Consider the following 15,285-nt stretch of genomic DNA (forward strand, 5'->3'; position numbering starts at 1 on the left):
ATCGAAGTAAGCTCCAATTCAACACTCTGACAATCGAAAAAAATTGGTGGGACGAAATTACAAAAACTAAAAAAATAGTGATAATTCGTGACATTTTAAATGTCATATTAAAATTCAAATTCGAAATAATTCGTGATTTTATTTGCTAAAATTCCGTAATAAAAATTTTATAAAAAATATAAAGTAAATTTTATATCTCTTCCAATAAAAAATGTAACCTTATATTTTTAGGACACATGACGATAACTTCACTTATCAAATACTCCCTCCGTCTACGAAATGAGTATCCATATTTTCTTTTTCGTCCGTCTATGAAATGAGTACCCATTTTCTTTTTTGGCAAGTGTATCCCCACACATCTCTTTAATTAATATATTCAAAAAGTGAGACCCTTAAACTATTCACACTAAACTTTATACATTTCTTAAAGAATCCGTGTAGTCCACAAATGGGTACTGATTAGTGTAATCAAGCTTCCAACGACTATATCCAGAAATGGGAAAAGTGGCGTAAATCTATCGATACGGCCGCCATTCAAGAATAGGTGTGGGCAAATGAAAGTGGCCCCCCATTTCCTCCCTTCTCGAAACCCGCCGGCGATGCTGTCCTTTTCTAGCCCAAGTCTAGTCCACCCTTTTTCTTATTTTTTTACGAAACCAACGAGGAGAAATTATCTATCAATTTTCAAGATTGGCCTCTACTTCTCAAAAAGTCACCATTGGGCAGCTATTGTATTATGTTTTTTTTTACTTTTTTGTTTTAAAATTAGCCCATTTCGTCTAGATTACTGTAGTTAGCTTTTGATGAGATTACGTATTACTTTATTAATGGTTGAATATTCCGTCCTTTGGCTGGCTTGAGTATTTAATGTGTTATGGTTTCTTACAGCCTTGTCTTAATATATTTAAGTCAACTATCTTTGCTATTAATGATATCTGCCGCATTTCGTTGTTCCATTTATATTTTGGAACGCCAATTAGTTTAGAATTTTCTTCTTGCTTCATATTTTTTATTAATTGGGAGATTTCCTTTGGATTCTTAATCTACTCTGCTGTCAGATATATTAATTCATCTCTCATTTTGTGTTTACTTTGGATGCTTTAATTTGTATTTCATTAATATTTGCATTGCTGCTTGTATGTTGATCTTGTGATACATTCAATCTTGATCCCATTTGTGTTCTTGATTTGGTTAATATGTTTATAGTCTTGTATTGATGTATTGATTGCTTATAGTGATAGAGCTAATTCATTTCAAATTTGAAAAAGATCCCCTTTTTGTTAAGATAGTTAGTGGGGAAGTATAGAGGGAAAAACCACCAACATGGCTCACTTAAGTTACTCTGATTCAATGTCTGGGAGCTCGCATCATGGACAAGGCATGCAGTTTGTGCCGTTTAAGACCTCGACAGGGTCACTTAGGGTGTTGTTATTGCACGGGAATTTGGATATTTGGGTGAGAGAGGCCAAGAATCTCCCAAATATGGATTTGTTCCACAAGAACTTAGGTGATATGTTTGGGAGGTTGTCTGGGAAGTTCTTGAGTAAAGTGGAAGGCACAGCGCCTGTCAAGATCACGAGTGATCCTTATGTTACCATTGCTGTCTCCAATGCTGTGATAGGTAGGACCTTCGTGATTAGTAACAGCGAGAACCCAGTTTGGAGTCAGCATTTCCATCTGCCAGTAGCGCATTATGGTGCGGAGGTGCACTTTGTGGTGAAGGATAGTGATGTTGTGGGGTCTCAGATCATTGGTGCTGTCGGGATCCCTGTGGAGCAGGTGATCTCTGGTGTGCTAATCGAGGGTACTTTTCCGATACTTGCTGCAAATGGGAAGCAGTGCAATCCGGGGGCTGTTCTGACCCTCTCAATTCAGTATATACCAATGGAGAGGGTGCCCCTCTATCATGGTGGGGTAGGTGGGGATCTCTCGTATAAAGGTGTGCCCGGTACCTATTTTCCTCTCCGGAGAGGGGGGAAGGTCACTCTGTATCAGGATGCTCATGCAGATGATGCGTCACTTCCTAAGCTGTGGTTGGCTAATGGCTGGTTTTACCAGCATGGACATTGCTGGCATGATATTTATGATGCAATATGTCAGGCTCGTCGTCTAATTTACATCACGGGATGGTCTGTTCATCACCTTGTTCAGCTTGTGAGGGATGATCCTAATGTGAAGCACAGTGTTTTGGGTGAAGTTTTGAAAGCCAAGTCTCAAGAAGGCGTGCGTGTCTTGCTCTTGGTGTGGGATGATCCTACATCCACAAGCATATTAGGGTATAAAACTGTAAGAATTTTCTCTATCCCATGATTTTTGTTTTACCATTTAAGTTGCTAAAAGTGTGAAACAATTTATTGTCTGCTCTTTTAGTTAACATTCTATATTTATTCTCTATTTAGACATGAGTATCAGTTATGTCAAAGTCGCATGCTCTATAATACAAGTTTGTGATTTCTGTTAATTTCAAACAAATCAAAAGATTATGTTGCTTAGGGCTATGGTCAAGATTTTTATGCCACTCTTTTTATGACATTCAGGAAGGTGTAATGGGCACAAATGATGAAGAAACACGCCGTTATTTCAAGCATTCATCTGTTCAAGTGCTGCTGTGTCCTCGGAGTGCTGGGAAGGGTAGCTGGGCCAAAAAGCAGGTTTAATCTCATATTACTTTCTCCTCAGACATAGAAGAACTTATTGTTTTATCTCTTAATTGCTTTTAGTGGTATACACTCACTGGGACTTTCGTACGTCAAGTGACGTATAAAGGATCTCTTCCCTTATAAAATACTATCAAAATGTTTTCCTTGTTAGTTTGTATGTTCATATGACTACACACAATTTCTTTTAGTGCATCCTTGTTTGCATTCTCTTGGATTCGGAACAAATAATGGCCCAACTTTTCCTTTTCGCCATCAGGAAACTGGAACGATCTATACACATCATCAAAAGAGTGTGATAATAGATGCTGATGCAGGTCAAAACAGGAGAAAGATTGTATCCTTTGTTGGCGGCCTTGATCTTTGCAAGGGAAGATATGATACCCAGAAGCACTCGATTTTCAGCACTCTGCAAACTGTTCACAAAGATGATTTTCATCAGCCTAATTTTGCAGTAAGTTGTTACTATGTATCCATGTTTCCTTTGTCAGTTTTACATATAGAGGTTCAGAACGAGAAAACATCTTATGACAATGAAGCAATCATTGACTTAAAGGATAGACAGAGAGAAATTATCTCAACACCATGAATATCCCTTTCTTGTCTCTATCCTTTTGAACGTATGTTTTTACCCCAACAGGGGCCGAATGCTGGTTGTCCAAGAGAGCCGTGGCATGATCTACACTGTAAAATTGATGGTCCAGCAGCATATGATGTATTAACCAACTTTGAAGAACGTTGGTCAATGGCCTCAAAGCGCCACGGCCTTCAAAAAGTGAAAACTTCATTTGAGGATTCCTTACTCAAACTCGAAAGAATCCCTGATGTACTGGGGATAGCTGAGGCTGCTGAGCAAGGTTTACATGATCCGGAGGGTTGGCATGTTCAGGTATGAAAAAATTGCTTTACAGAAACTGTTGCTTCCTTTTCGGGGCTAAATTTACTTCATGCTGTAGGTTTTCCGTTCCATCGATTCAAACTCTGTTAAAGGCTTCCCCAAGAATCCTAAGGAGGCTTCAACCAAGGTAAGATATTATTTCCTTTTCCCTTATTCTATTTGATTATAGGTTGTATGTTGGTAGTATGGCATAACAACTTCATTTCGTCGTGACAGAATCTGGTATGTGGTAAGAATCTGCTGATAGATATGAGTATACATACTGCTTACGTGAAGGCAATTCGTGCTGCGCAACATTTCATTTACATTGAGAATCAGTACTTCCTTGGATCATCATACAATTGGTCTAATTATAAGGACTTGGGTGAGAATTAAGCTGTTGTGTAGTCAAGTTTTAGGTTAACATTTCCATCTAGATCTGTATTGTAGAATTAAGTTAATGAAGATGGAAACTCTTTAAATTTCAGGTGCAAACAACTTAATTCCTATGGAAATCGCTCTCAAGGTCGCGAATAAGATCAGAGCACGGGAGAGGTTTGCCGTGTACATTATTGTTCCAATGTGGCCGGAGGGCGTTCCTACAAGTACTCCTACTCAAAGAATTCTCTTTTGGCAGGTGAACTCTTTGCACCCATGTTTTCTTAGCCTTTAAGAAAGATATAATAAGGAACTAGTAACTAAATTTGCATATAATGTAGTGCTATCTATTTGCACTATACTAGAAGGATGGTATGTGGGATATTGGATTTAATAAAACATATCTATACTGTATTAAAAAGGGAGTTCTCAATTTCAAATTGATTTTCAATGGCAATTTTGAAAATATTTTTACTATGAAGGTTCGGAATTAAATGATCCATTCACAACCCCACTGTCTCTCACCCACATTCTCGCATATCTAATTAAAGTATTTAAGCTCACTAACTCACGACACGAAAGGTTAATTTATTTACAATTCTATAATCTATAAAAAGGTTTATTTTCTTTTTCTTTAACTTTTTATTTCTTTGTTTATTTCTTTCTAAAATTATAGAATTCGCTTAATTATAATATATTTAATATGCATATCAAATTAAAGATCACGATAACAGCTTTAATGTGATGTATATTTATGTAAATATTTTATTTGAAATATAAAAGTTAGTATTTATTTAAAGATTAAAATTTTAAAAAATCTCTCTCCTCTCATTTTTTTTGGATAAATCCATTTTTTATTTTTAACTTTTTTTTTGTCTTTACATAATATCAATTTTTTTATTATTATGAATTATTTTTCATTTGTTCGTTTTTCAATATTCAAATAATATATATCTAATTAATTAAAGTTCATTTTTATTATATTTATAAGTGGGATATTGAGTTGATATCAATTTTATATAAATTTATAAATATAAAAATATTTTCCGTGCATTGCAGGGGGTGCAAATGCTATTATAAGTATCAAAACAGTCATTTTCGTATTATAAGGATAAAATATAGCCACAAAGATATTAAAAAGATTAAAAAATACTTATTTTGGCTTAAAGTTTTGTTGTGTCCTTAATTAACGTGAATTAGCCTTAATTCACAATTAAGAAGCCTCTGATTAAGAAGCCTCGTAGTTGTGAATTTTAGGCAAAATAGGGTCAACTTACGACTAATAAACTTTATGGTTGTGAATCATAGGCAAAATAATGTCAATTCACGACTAAGAAGCTTCGTGGTTAAGATTTGTAGGTAAAATAAGGTAAATTCACGACTAGGAAACTTCGTGATTGTGAATTATTATAATAATAAGAGTAAAATTGTAAGTGGCTACTTTTTTTTTTATCATTTTCTTATCTTAATGACTACTTCATATCTTTATAACAGAAAAATGGCTATTTGATTAGTTCACTCTATATATACATGTAAAAATTAATAAATATTATCACAATTTTGAAGAATTTAATATACAAAATGATTCTTATCTTATGTCAAATATATAAATCTTTGCATAATATCCTTAAAATTTAAAATAAGTAAAAATATTAGATGTGCAATCAAAATTTGTAAGAATACACACATTTTATAATAGTTATAGATAAATATAACATATCATATTATCCTTCAACTTAAATGTTATAGTGGGATGTAATAGGCAAACCAAATTTTGTAATACAATACATTTTTATGATAGTTACATAGATTTACAGTTTTAAAATATCCTTGTTTTTAGATGGTAAAAGCATAACACCACAAGAGGCTTAAATTTTACTTGAAAGAGGAACTTGGATCTTTTTGATTGTGTTGTCTTCACACCGTCCCACTAGAATAGGCTCAATTCTTTTTGGCATGGAGATTAAAAAACTTACTTTCAAAGGGAGAAGTGGTGTGGTCCACATCAATTAAGCATTTTAAGTACATTTTTTTCACTCACAATGGAAAACGAGCCTATTCTAGTGGGACATCCCAAAATGGAAAACGAGCCTATTTTAATGGGACGGAGGGAGTAACTTGTAAGAGATGCTAATATGGTGAACACTGATAATGAATGTTGTGCAGTATAACACAATGCAAATGATGTATGAAACCATCTACAAAGCTTTACAAGAGGTGGGGATGGAGAATGAGTACGAGCCCCAGGACTACTTGAATTTCTTTTGCCTTGGAAATCGTGAGGCCGACGTCAGTGGAGGCAAGCCCGACACGAAGAGCTCCAGTGGAAATACCCCACAAGTAGAGTACACATTCATTCTTTGATGTGCTTCATTGCTCTCTTTAGTTCTTGATTCTTGAATGCTATACTGTCATATCCAGGCACTGACTCGGAAAAACAGGCGTTTCATGATCTACGTTCACTCAAAGGGGATGATAGTTGACGACGAGTTCGTGCTGATGGGTTCTGCAAACATCAACCAACGCTCTCTTGAAGGAACGAGGGATACTGAAATCGCCATGGGCGCGTATCAACCTCAGTATACATGGGCAAACAAACATGCTAATCCACATGGAGAGGTATGCATATAAATGTGGCTTTTCTTCACCAATGTTAACTAAAGTCACACCACCTGCATGCGTATTGACCAAGTTGCTGTATGCTACAGATATACGGATATAGGACGTCGCTATGGGCCGAGCACACAGGTACACTCGAGCAATGCTTTGAGCATCCAGAGAGTCTGGAATGTGTGAGGCGCGTGAGATGGATGGGGGAGCTGAACTGGAAACAGTTTGCTGCTGCCGAAGTGAGTGAAATGCACGGCCACCTGCTCAAGTATCCGGTTGAGGTCGACAGAACGGGGAAGGTGAGGCCGCTTCCCGGCAGTGAAACATTTCCAGACATGGGTGGTAAGATTATAGGAACATTCAGTGGCATTCAAGAGAATCTCACTATTTGATCAAAATTAAACCTCAGATTTTACTATTCTTTTCCTTCAATTTTTTGATGCTAGATGCCTGGCTTTGGTAACTTGTTTTTATCCATATATCATTACAGAATGGTGGATGAGATACTAGATTGAGTTGTTACCTTGCCTGTAGAAAGGAATAAGAGGGTGGTCACTTTCATTTGTTTTATATTTTGTCTTTGTATTTTTCTTGGTTTTAATAAACAAATTATCTATTTAAGCATACATCAATTTATTTATGGGTCTAATATATCATTATATTTCAAACTACATGGCTTCATTTTTTTAAGAATAATATATATTACTCCTTTTGTCCACAAAAAATTTATCATATCGTGGACAACACGAGTTTTAGTAAGACGATAGTGGAATAAGAGTCTCATTTTAAATGTTAGTGAAATTGTGTGGACTCTACTATTATAAATGTAAGTGACAATTTTCTTTCTAGACGGATCAAAAAGGAAATTATGGCAAATTTTTCATAGATAGAGAGAGTAATTATTACTCCCTTCGTCCCATTGATCTTGTCTCGTATTCTTTTTTTGTTTGTCCCATTTTATAAATGGCTAATATTAGGGAACAATTAACACTTAACCCAAAAACAATTAAAACCCTACTAATCCCAAATATAAATACCCTAAAACCTACCTTACCCCCTCATTCACTCCACGCGGCTCTCTCCTCTCTCCCGATCCTTCCCCATTTCCCTCCGAGAAAACCCTATCTAGCCGATGGTGTAATCACCGCCCTCGTGCGAAAATCCTAAGCGGTGCCTTCTTCGATCTCGCCGTTCTTGCTCTGCTATGGCCGATCTAAACCCTAACTCGCCGCCTACAGTCTTCAACGCCGTGATGAGTAATCATTGGGAAGGTTATCTGAGCAGGGAATTTGTTCCCGACACGGAGGACTCACGCTCTGATTGGGGCTCGCCTCCGGAGGTGTTTTTCGCTTGGTCTGTTACATTGGCGGCAGATCCGGTGTCGATCGGGACAGAGGAGATCAAAGCTATGTGTGAGTGTTTACCGGTTGGAGCTTCACCCTCGCCCCAAACTCCGATCTATCGTTGTGTAAGCAAGATTCATGAGACTCTTTTGTCCTCCTCTAATTCTTGTTTACTTCTTCAATCTGACTCGGTTCTTTCTTCAATGCTCTGTGAGGAAAACTGGGATGAGGTGGTTTCTTTTTGTTAGAGATATTTAATATATATATATATATATGGCAATAATTGACTGTTAATATATATGGTAGTAATTGACTGTAATTGATTCTAGAATATATAGTTACCTATAATAGATCTATAACTCTAGTATGAGGCACTCTCCCGTGCAACTGGTTTCTGAATGACACTACTTCAACATACAAATAACACTTGAAGATCTTCAAGTGTCATTTGTATGTTGAAGTAGTGTCATTCGAAAATGTTCAAGTGTCATTTCCCGAATGAAGTAGTGTCATTCTGGAAACCAGTTGCACGGTGCAACCGATTGCACATGAGTATTTGTGCTCTAGTATATATTCAGATGTAATCAGTCATTGTTAATATACGATTATAATGATTTTCTCAATCCCATAACATTGTATCAAAGCCAGATTTCTAGGGTTTTCGTTTTTTTTTTCCGATAAGGTTTCACGACCCATTTGATTTCTGTCCACCACCGGTCAACACTACAGCCACCCAAACTAGCGCCATCCCGTTTCCGACCTACGCCCGCCGTCCCCGTCGCCGGCCATGTGGTGGTCTCCGTTCGCCTTTGCACAACTGTCTGGTTCATGTTCTGGTTTCTCCCAGATTTGTTGTGTTTCAGATTTCCAGTTTTAGATCCCAATCTCTCGCTCCTGTGAATCATGACTGACGATGCTTCAAAGAAAGTTATGGATGTTGTTCCCGTGATGCCTAGAATCACGGATCACAAGTTGACTGCATCCAATTACTTGAATTGGCGCAATACTATTAAGTTGTATCTGTTAAGCGTCTCTATGGATCCTCATATGACTGATGATCCGCCTAGTAATGGTTCCAAACAATCCTGGTTAAGGGATGATGCGCATCTGATTTTGCAGATCCGAAATTCTATAAACACTAGTGTTATAGGGATGGTTTCTCACTGTTACATTGTTAAGGCTCTCCTAGCCTATCTTGAATTTCTCTATTCTGGAAAAGAGAACATATCCCGTATGTACACTGTATGTCAGGCATTTTACAAGCCAGACAAGGGTGATCAATCCCTTACGGACTACTTTATGGTATTCACGAAGACCTATAAGGAACAGAATACGCTCATTCCCTTTAGTTCGGATATTCAGGTTCAGCGCACTCAGCGTGAGAAAATGGCCTTATGAGTTTTTTAGCTGGTTTACCCTCTGAATTTGAGACTGCTAAATCTCAATTCCTCTCTGACTCTAAGATTGCATCCTTGGAGAAGGCCTTTCTTCGGGTTCTTCACACTGAGCCACCTGTCTCGTCTCCGCATAATCAGTCTGCTTTCATAACTCGCCGCCCCCTATAACTCTCGGGCTCATCCTTCTATGAGTTTTAGTGGTCTTTCGGCGAATCGCTTTGACTGTATTGCCAGTGCTGAATGTCGGTACTGTCATGAGATTGGTCATCTCAAGAATACTTGTCCTCGAAAGAAGCGGTCTTCGTCTGCACATGTCACGATATCAACTGGTGAATCTGCCCATCAGCATATTTCGGCCGAGCAATCTCCTACTTTTGTTGCTACCATTGCTGAGTTACGTAAACAAAACACCTGCCTTGTTTCCACATCTTCTGAATGGGTCATTGATTCTGGAGCCACAGACCACATGACAGGTAACCCCACAATTTTCTCTCCGTTTACGCCTCACGATTCTAGTCCACTTGTTTCCCTGGATGATGGTTCACACTCTCCTATTGTTGGCTCTGGTACTGTTAACCCGACTCCTTCTTTATCTTTGTCATCTTTCCTAAGCCTCCCTAAATTATCATTTAATTTGATTTCTGTTAGCCGCCTGACTCGTTCCCTAAACTGTTGTGCTATATTTTTTTCCTGACCATTGTGTTTTTCAGGATTTGTCGACGAAGAAGATTATTAGTAAGAGGCGTAGGTCGACTGGTCTCTATCTTCTGGATATAAAGTTACCAATGTCTGTTGCCTGCACCAGCTTTGTTAACTGTTGGGAAATAAGAAGAAATATCCGACCCTTTGTTTTGATGATTCCAAAACCCTTAGACTTTATTTTACTAGACTAGAATTTATTTTGAACTCAACTGTTGGAGTTCATTTTTCTAGTATAGACTGAAGACCAAAGGTCTGAAGTCGCAAGGACTGAAAACCCGAGTACTTAAGTCGCAAGGACTGAAAACACAAGTACCGATGTTTGAAGGACTGAAGACCAACAACTGAAAGCCGAAGAACTGAAGTCTTGAAGACTGAAGTATGAAGGACTGAAGTTAATAGGGGAGAGCAGAAACCGAATCGAAACACAAAACCGAACCGAACTGAACCATTTCGGTGCGGTTCGGTCCCGATTCCACTGGTTTGATTTTCGTTTCGGTTCCGAAAATTAAAAATCGATAAGTTTCGGTTCGGTTTCGATTTTCAGTTTTTGGTTCGGTTTTAAACCAAACCGAACCGATAAATATTAATATTTTATTATATATTTATATTTTATAATATATAATTAATTTTCTAATTTTTAACCTATAATATATAATTAATTTTCTAATTTATAATATTAATTAATTTATCTTTCTATATTTTCTAATATTTTATTAGATGTTCTTGACTTTCTATGTTTTTTTCTTGAACTAAGACTTGTTATGTTGCTATTTGTTAAACTTTGTAACTTGAATTTATGTTTTTGTGATGTTTTAAATCCTTGAAACTAGTACTCCTGTAGACTAAGTATTATTATGTTGTGGGGATTTGGCATTTGAAATTTGTGTTTTTTACATGATTTTACAGGTTTTAATTGATTTTTCGAAGAAATTTTTTTTGCATTGGTTCGGTAAACCGAACCGAAACCAACGGTTTTACCGGTTCGGTTTTGGTTCGGTTTGGCACCCTCAATTGGTGCGATTTGATTCTAATTTTAACCATCGGTTTGGTTTCTGGTTTTGGATTTTTGGTTCGGTTTTACACCGAACCGAACCGATGCTCACCCTTAGAAGTTATACTATTCACCATACTGAAGAACTGAAGTGCACCTGAATTAAATGCTGAAATTAATAAGCATTTGCACTGAAGTACAAGTATTAGGGAAACACTTCAGTACACCTGATCAGTCGAAGAGCATTCAATGCAACTGAGAGGAATGTTCTGATTAGAAACCTCGGACTAATAGTGCAATATACGAACTAAAGATGGAGTTATGCATAACACACTCAGTGTTAACAAAGGACAACTTAAATGTTTTCAGTACACGCCATATTTAATACTAAGGACAGTGCATTTAATGCAAGGATATGGTGAATCGTCCTTCAACCTGCAGAGTTTCCCTTTTCTGTGTTACCATGACCATGCCTCTTTTGGCATAAAGGAGATAGGGGACAAAGACTTGAGCCAAATTTGGATTTACAAGTCAAACGACAGATAAGATTGAAGGATCTCTTCCAACGGATCTATTCCTTCTCATTTGCCTATAAATAGAGCTCAAGATTCAACCTTCGACCTCACCGATTCAAGAACTTATGTTGAAGCTCTGGCAAACTCAAGACTCAGCTTATACTTAGCCAAAAATTCTTGAATCGAAGAAGAGAATTTCGATTGCCAAATATCAGACCACCTGATATACAATCATTCTCTTAGAAGCCTCTAGGCACATATTCATTATCCTAAGCCTAGACTTTGATTACTCGAGAGCCTGTTCTCAGTAATCCACTGTTGGAGAGTTCAACCCTTTTCTACCAGATTTAGAAGAGTGATTGAGATAGAAAGAGTTCGAGACGTCGTTCTGAACTCAGAGAATCTTAACCACCGCAAGCTAGACCTGGTTGTCTCAATACTGCGAGTTAAGAAAGAGCGAGAAGTCCAACCCAGTGTGTTGGCTCTGAAACTTGTGTTTCAGAAGCAATGTTTGTTGTGCACCCGCAAGCACAAGCGAAGTGATTTGTCAGTGTGATCAACTGATCGTGGACGTAGGAAGTTCTTTTCCGAACCACGTAAAAACTCTTTTTTTTTTAGTACTTAGTTTATCCCTATCTGTGCACATACCATTATTCACACTGAAGTTATTAAAGAGAAAAAATAAACCGTAAAAACTGACAAAGTGTTTCACTAAAGGCTATTTCGTAAAATCGTTTCTGCTTCAAGTGTTATCAGTCTAACTAACAAATCTTCAGATAGTTAGTAAGATTTCTAACACTTCTCTATTTTTATAAAACTGATTAGACTGAAGCCTTACTTTAACTATCAGTGAGTCGACAAGTTCTTCGCACTGAAGTTAACCTACTGAATCAATATCAGTATCAGTCTATATTCATCCTCAACTGATCTTACCTTTCACTGATCTTATCAGTCAACTCACATCAGCATCTGTTTAGATACTCACATCAGTTCATAAAAAGATTTCAAGTTTTAATTTAAAAATAGCCTACTGGTGTATTACCCCCTATACACCAGTTCAGTAACACTAAGGGACCCAACAATTGCTATCAGAGCAGGTTGTTCGCAAGAACAGTCTGCTTTGACCCGATTCTACTGAACTAGATCCTATTTCAAAAACCTCTATCTTCTCTCCGTGCTATTTGTGTTATACTATATTTCTCCTCTATCAATATGGAAACTAATTTTAGCAAGTCTACATCTCTACCAACGTTTTCTATATAAAACTATGAGATATAGAAGTTTAGAGTCCGAAGCTATGTTACAGCCCAATACTGTAGGATGTGAGAAGTAATTACGGAAGGACCAATCGTCATCAAAGAAACAAATTTGAGGACGTCAATAGAAACAGGGACCAACTCCGGGGATAACGAAACAAAACATAAAACTAAAAAGTAAAATGGTCTGTGGCCGTGTATCTGCCTCACAGTCACGCAAAACATAAAAAGAAAACTAGGAAAGCTATTAAAGGAAAGTGACCGCGTAGGGAGTGGAACTGGATCAGTGCACTCGCCAGATAGAGATGCCCAAAAAAACTGAAACCGGAAACCGAACTGCCGAACCAGACCGTGGTCAACAGTTTTAGTACCGGAACCTTGGTCAATGGTTTTGAACCGAAACCGTAACCGTGGCTCCACGGTTCGGTTCCGGTTCCGGTTCCAATATTCTTGAACCGCCGGTTCACGGTTCCGAATCGTGGAACCGTCTAATTTTTTTTTTTTTAATTCTTACTAAATTTTGAAGTGTTGTATGAAATTTAAACAATGTTAAACCATTTATTTAGGCTATACATGGTTGAAATTTAGATGAATTAGATGTGAGAATGAGAAATGAGGATTGACCCTTTTATTTAGGTAGTAAATGGTTGAAGTTTAGTAAAAATTCGATGTGGGAAACATGTGTATTGAAAAACCATAATTTCATGTGCATTCTTTATGTTTTTTACTTTTGTCTATCTCAAATTCTATTCCCACATTGAATTTATAGTAAACTTCAACCCTTTACAATCTAAATAAAATGGTGAACTCCCATTCCCACATCTAATTCATGCTAAATGTCAACCATTTACATTCTAAATAAATAGTTCAACATTGTGTACATATTATAAATTTTAAACTAACACTTTAAAATATAAAATAAAAATAAAAATAAATAAATAACGATTCTATGGTTCGAACCGGGAATCGACGGTTCGAAACTGGAACCGGAACCACCAGTTTACGGTTTGAACCGAAACCGTGAGGGCCAATATCTGGTCCGATTCCGGTTCTAGATTTTGGAACCATGAACCGACGGCTCGGTTCCGGTTTGAACCGGGAACCGAACCGTGGGCACCTCTATCGCCGGACTTCAACTCTCAGGGCTGTCGAAGACTCCTTTAGGCGTGTAGTGCATCCATATTTATAGAGAAGGCATGGGCTAGGGCTTGGCCCAGAACAGGCGGCGGCTGGGCTAGGGTTTGCATGGTTGGTTCTTTCCTTCCATGACGTGCCCTATGATGAGGAGTAATATATGCGGAACAGAGGAATGACTTTACCAGGGGAATCACGGGGAGCAGCGAGACGGCTTTCGCCAGAGGAATCATACTCGCCAGAGGAATCATACTCACCAGAGGAATCATACTCGCCAGAGGAGTAATACTTACCAGAGGAAAGGTCCTTACCAGAGGGAAGGTTTACGCCAGTGGAATCATCCACCTCACCAGTGAATCTACCTTTTTGCCCCTGACCACGTGGAGTGTATGTTCTTAGATAGGAATTTACTATTTTGCCCCCGTCCATGCGAGGAGCGTGTTCGGGGAGCGAAATTACTTTCTTACCCTTAGCTTGTATTCCTCTATAAATACTCGCGCATGCACACATTGCACAGTTACGTTATCTTTTATTATCAAGCAGCAACTTTCCTCTCGTGCTCTAAAATTCCGATTACTCTCTTTTGTCTTCTCCGATCAAAACTAGGTACAGTCCACGATTCCCTAATAATTCTCCGATAAAATCCATCTCCATTTAACCATGCTTCACCATCTGGCGCCGTTTGTGGGAATACTTTGGCTCTTCTTTTGGATTTTGTTGAGGGATGATTTTTCCCCTATGATTGTCAATATTATAAACCCCTCTTTTTGATCTGATTCTGCATTTATTTGTCCTTGATGCCATTCTGTCGCTTTGTCTTTGGAGCTTTGAGATGTGATGATTGTTTCCTTCATGTGCAATGGCGTGTTTATCCTTTTAATCAAAGTGCTGGAATTTTTCCTTAGAAATTTTGCTAACTCCTCCTTCGATGATTTCGCTAACTCCTCTGATCGGATTTCGCTGATTCCTCTGGCGAGGATTTCGCTGATTCCTCTGGCGAGGATTTCGCTGACTCCTCTAGCGAGGATTTCGCTGATTCCTCTGGCGAGGATTTCGCTGAGCCTCCTCTGCAGAGCCTCCGGTATGGCAACGAATCTCGACTGGGGAAGGTAAGTGGATTTCCTTCCTTTTTTGGACCCAAGGGGCAGATATTCCCGCCTGTGCCTGCTCATTCCAATCGTGCCCAACTGCAACTTCTCTCTTGGCCTCCTTTCCTTTGCCTTCATTCCCTTGTCTCCTGATCATACTCCTTCCATCTGGGCCTTCCGCCCGAACACGACCCGATCCCGCGCGGTACTCAATATGGGCACAACATGGGTTGTGCCTCTGTCTGAAATAGGGTACTTGTCTCTTTCGCGGAATGGAGCCTGTTCCATCCATTTTGTGCCCTGCACACTCATATGCCCAAAACATGCCTTCCCAGGC

The 15,285-nt window shown here is 38.2% G+C and overlaps 1 protein-coding gene across 1 annotated transcript; it reads left to right on the forward strand.

Moving 5' to 3' along the window:
- Nucleotides 1–470: 470 nt before the first annotated feature.
- Nucleotides 471–7,148, forward strand: LOC130994642 (phospholipase D beta 1-like). Its single transcript, XM_057919703.1, has 10 exons — nt 471–2,286; nt 2,538–2,651; nt 2,917–3,111; nt 3,298–3,546; nt 3,614–3,682; nt 3,772–3,919; nt 4,023–4,171; nt 6,079–6,252; nt 6,334–6,531; nt 6,621–7,148. The coding sequence occupies exons 1-10, from the start codon at nt 1,324–1,326 to the stop codon at nt 6,912–6,914; spliced, it is 2,553 nt and encodes an 850-aa protein (XP_057775686.1). The 5' UTR covers nt 471–1,323; the 3' UTR covers nt 6,915–7,148.
- The last annotated feature ends 8,137 nt before the right edge of the window (nt 7,149–15,285 follow it).

The sequence above is a fragment of the Salvia miltiorrhiza genome, chromosome 7 (assembly GCF_028751815.1).
Source record: "Salvia miltiorrhiza cultivar Shanhuang (shh) chromosome 7, IMPLAD_Smil_shh, whole genome shotgun sequence".
Taxonomy (NCBI): Eukaryota; Viridiplantae; Streptophyta; class Magnoliopsida; order Lamiales; family Lamiaceae; genus Salvia; species Salvia miltiorrhiza.

Coding starts and splice junctions, on each gene's coding strand:
- LOC130994642 (XM_057919703.1), top strand. CDS start 1,324: ATGGCTCACTTAAGTTACTCTGATTCAATGTCTGGGAGCTCGCATCAT. Junction 2,652..2,916: donor GTAGCTGGGCCAAAAAGCAG/GTTTAATCTCAT, acceptor TTTCGCCATCAG/GAAACTGGAACGATCTATAC. Junction 3,920..4,022: donor GTCTAATTATAAGGACTTGG/GTGAGAATTAAG, acceptor TTTAAATTTCAG/GTGCAAACAACTTAATTCCT.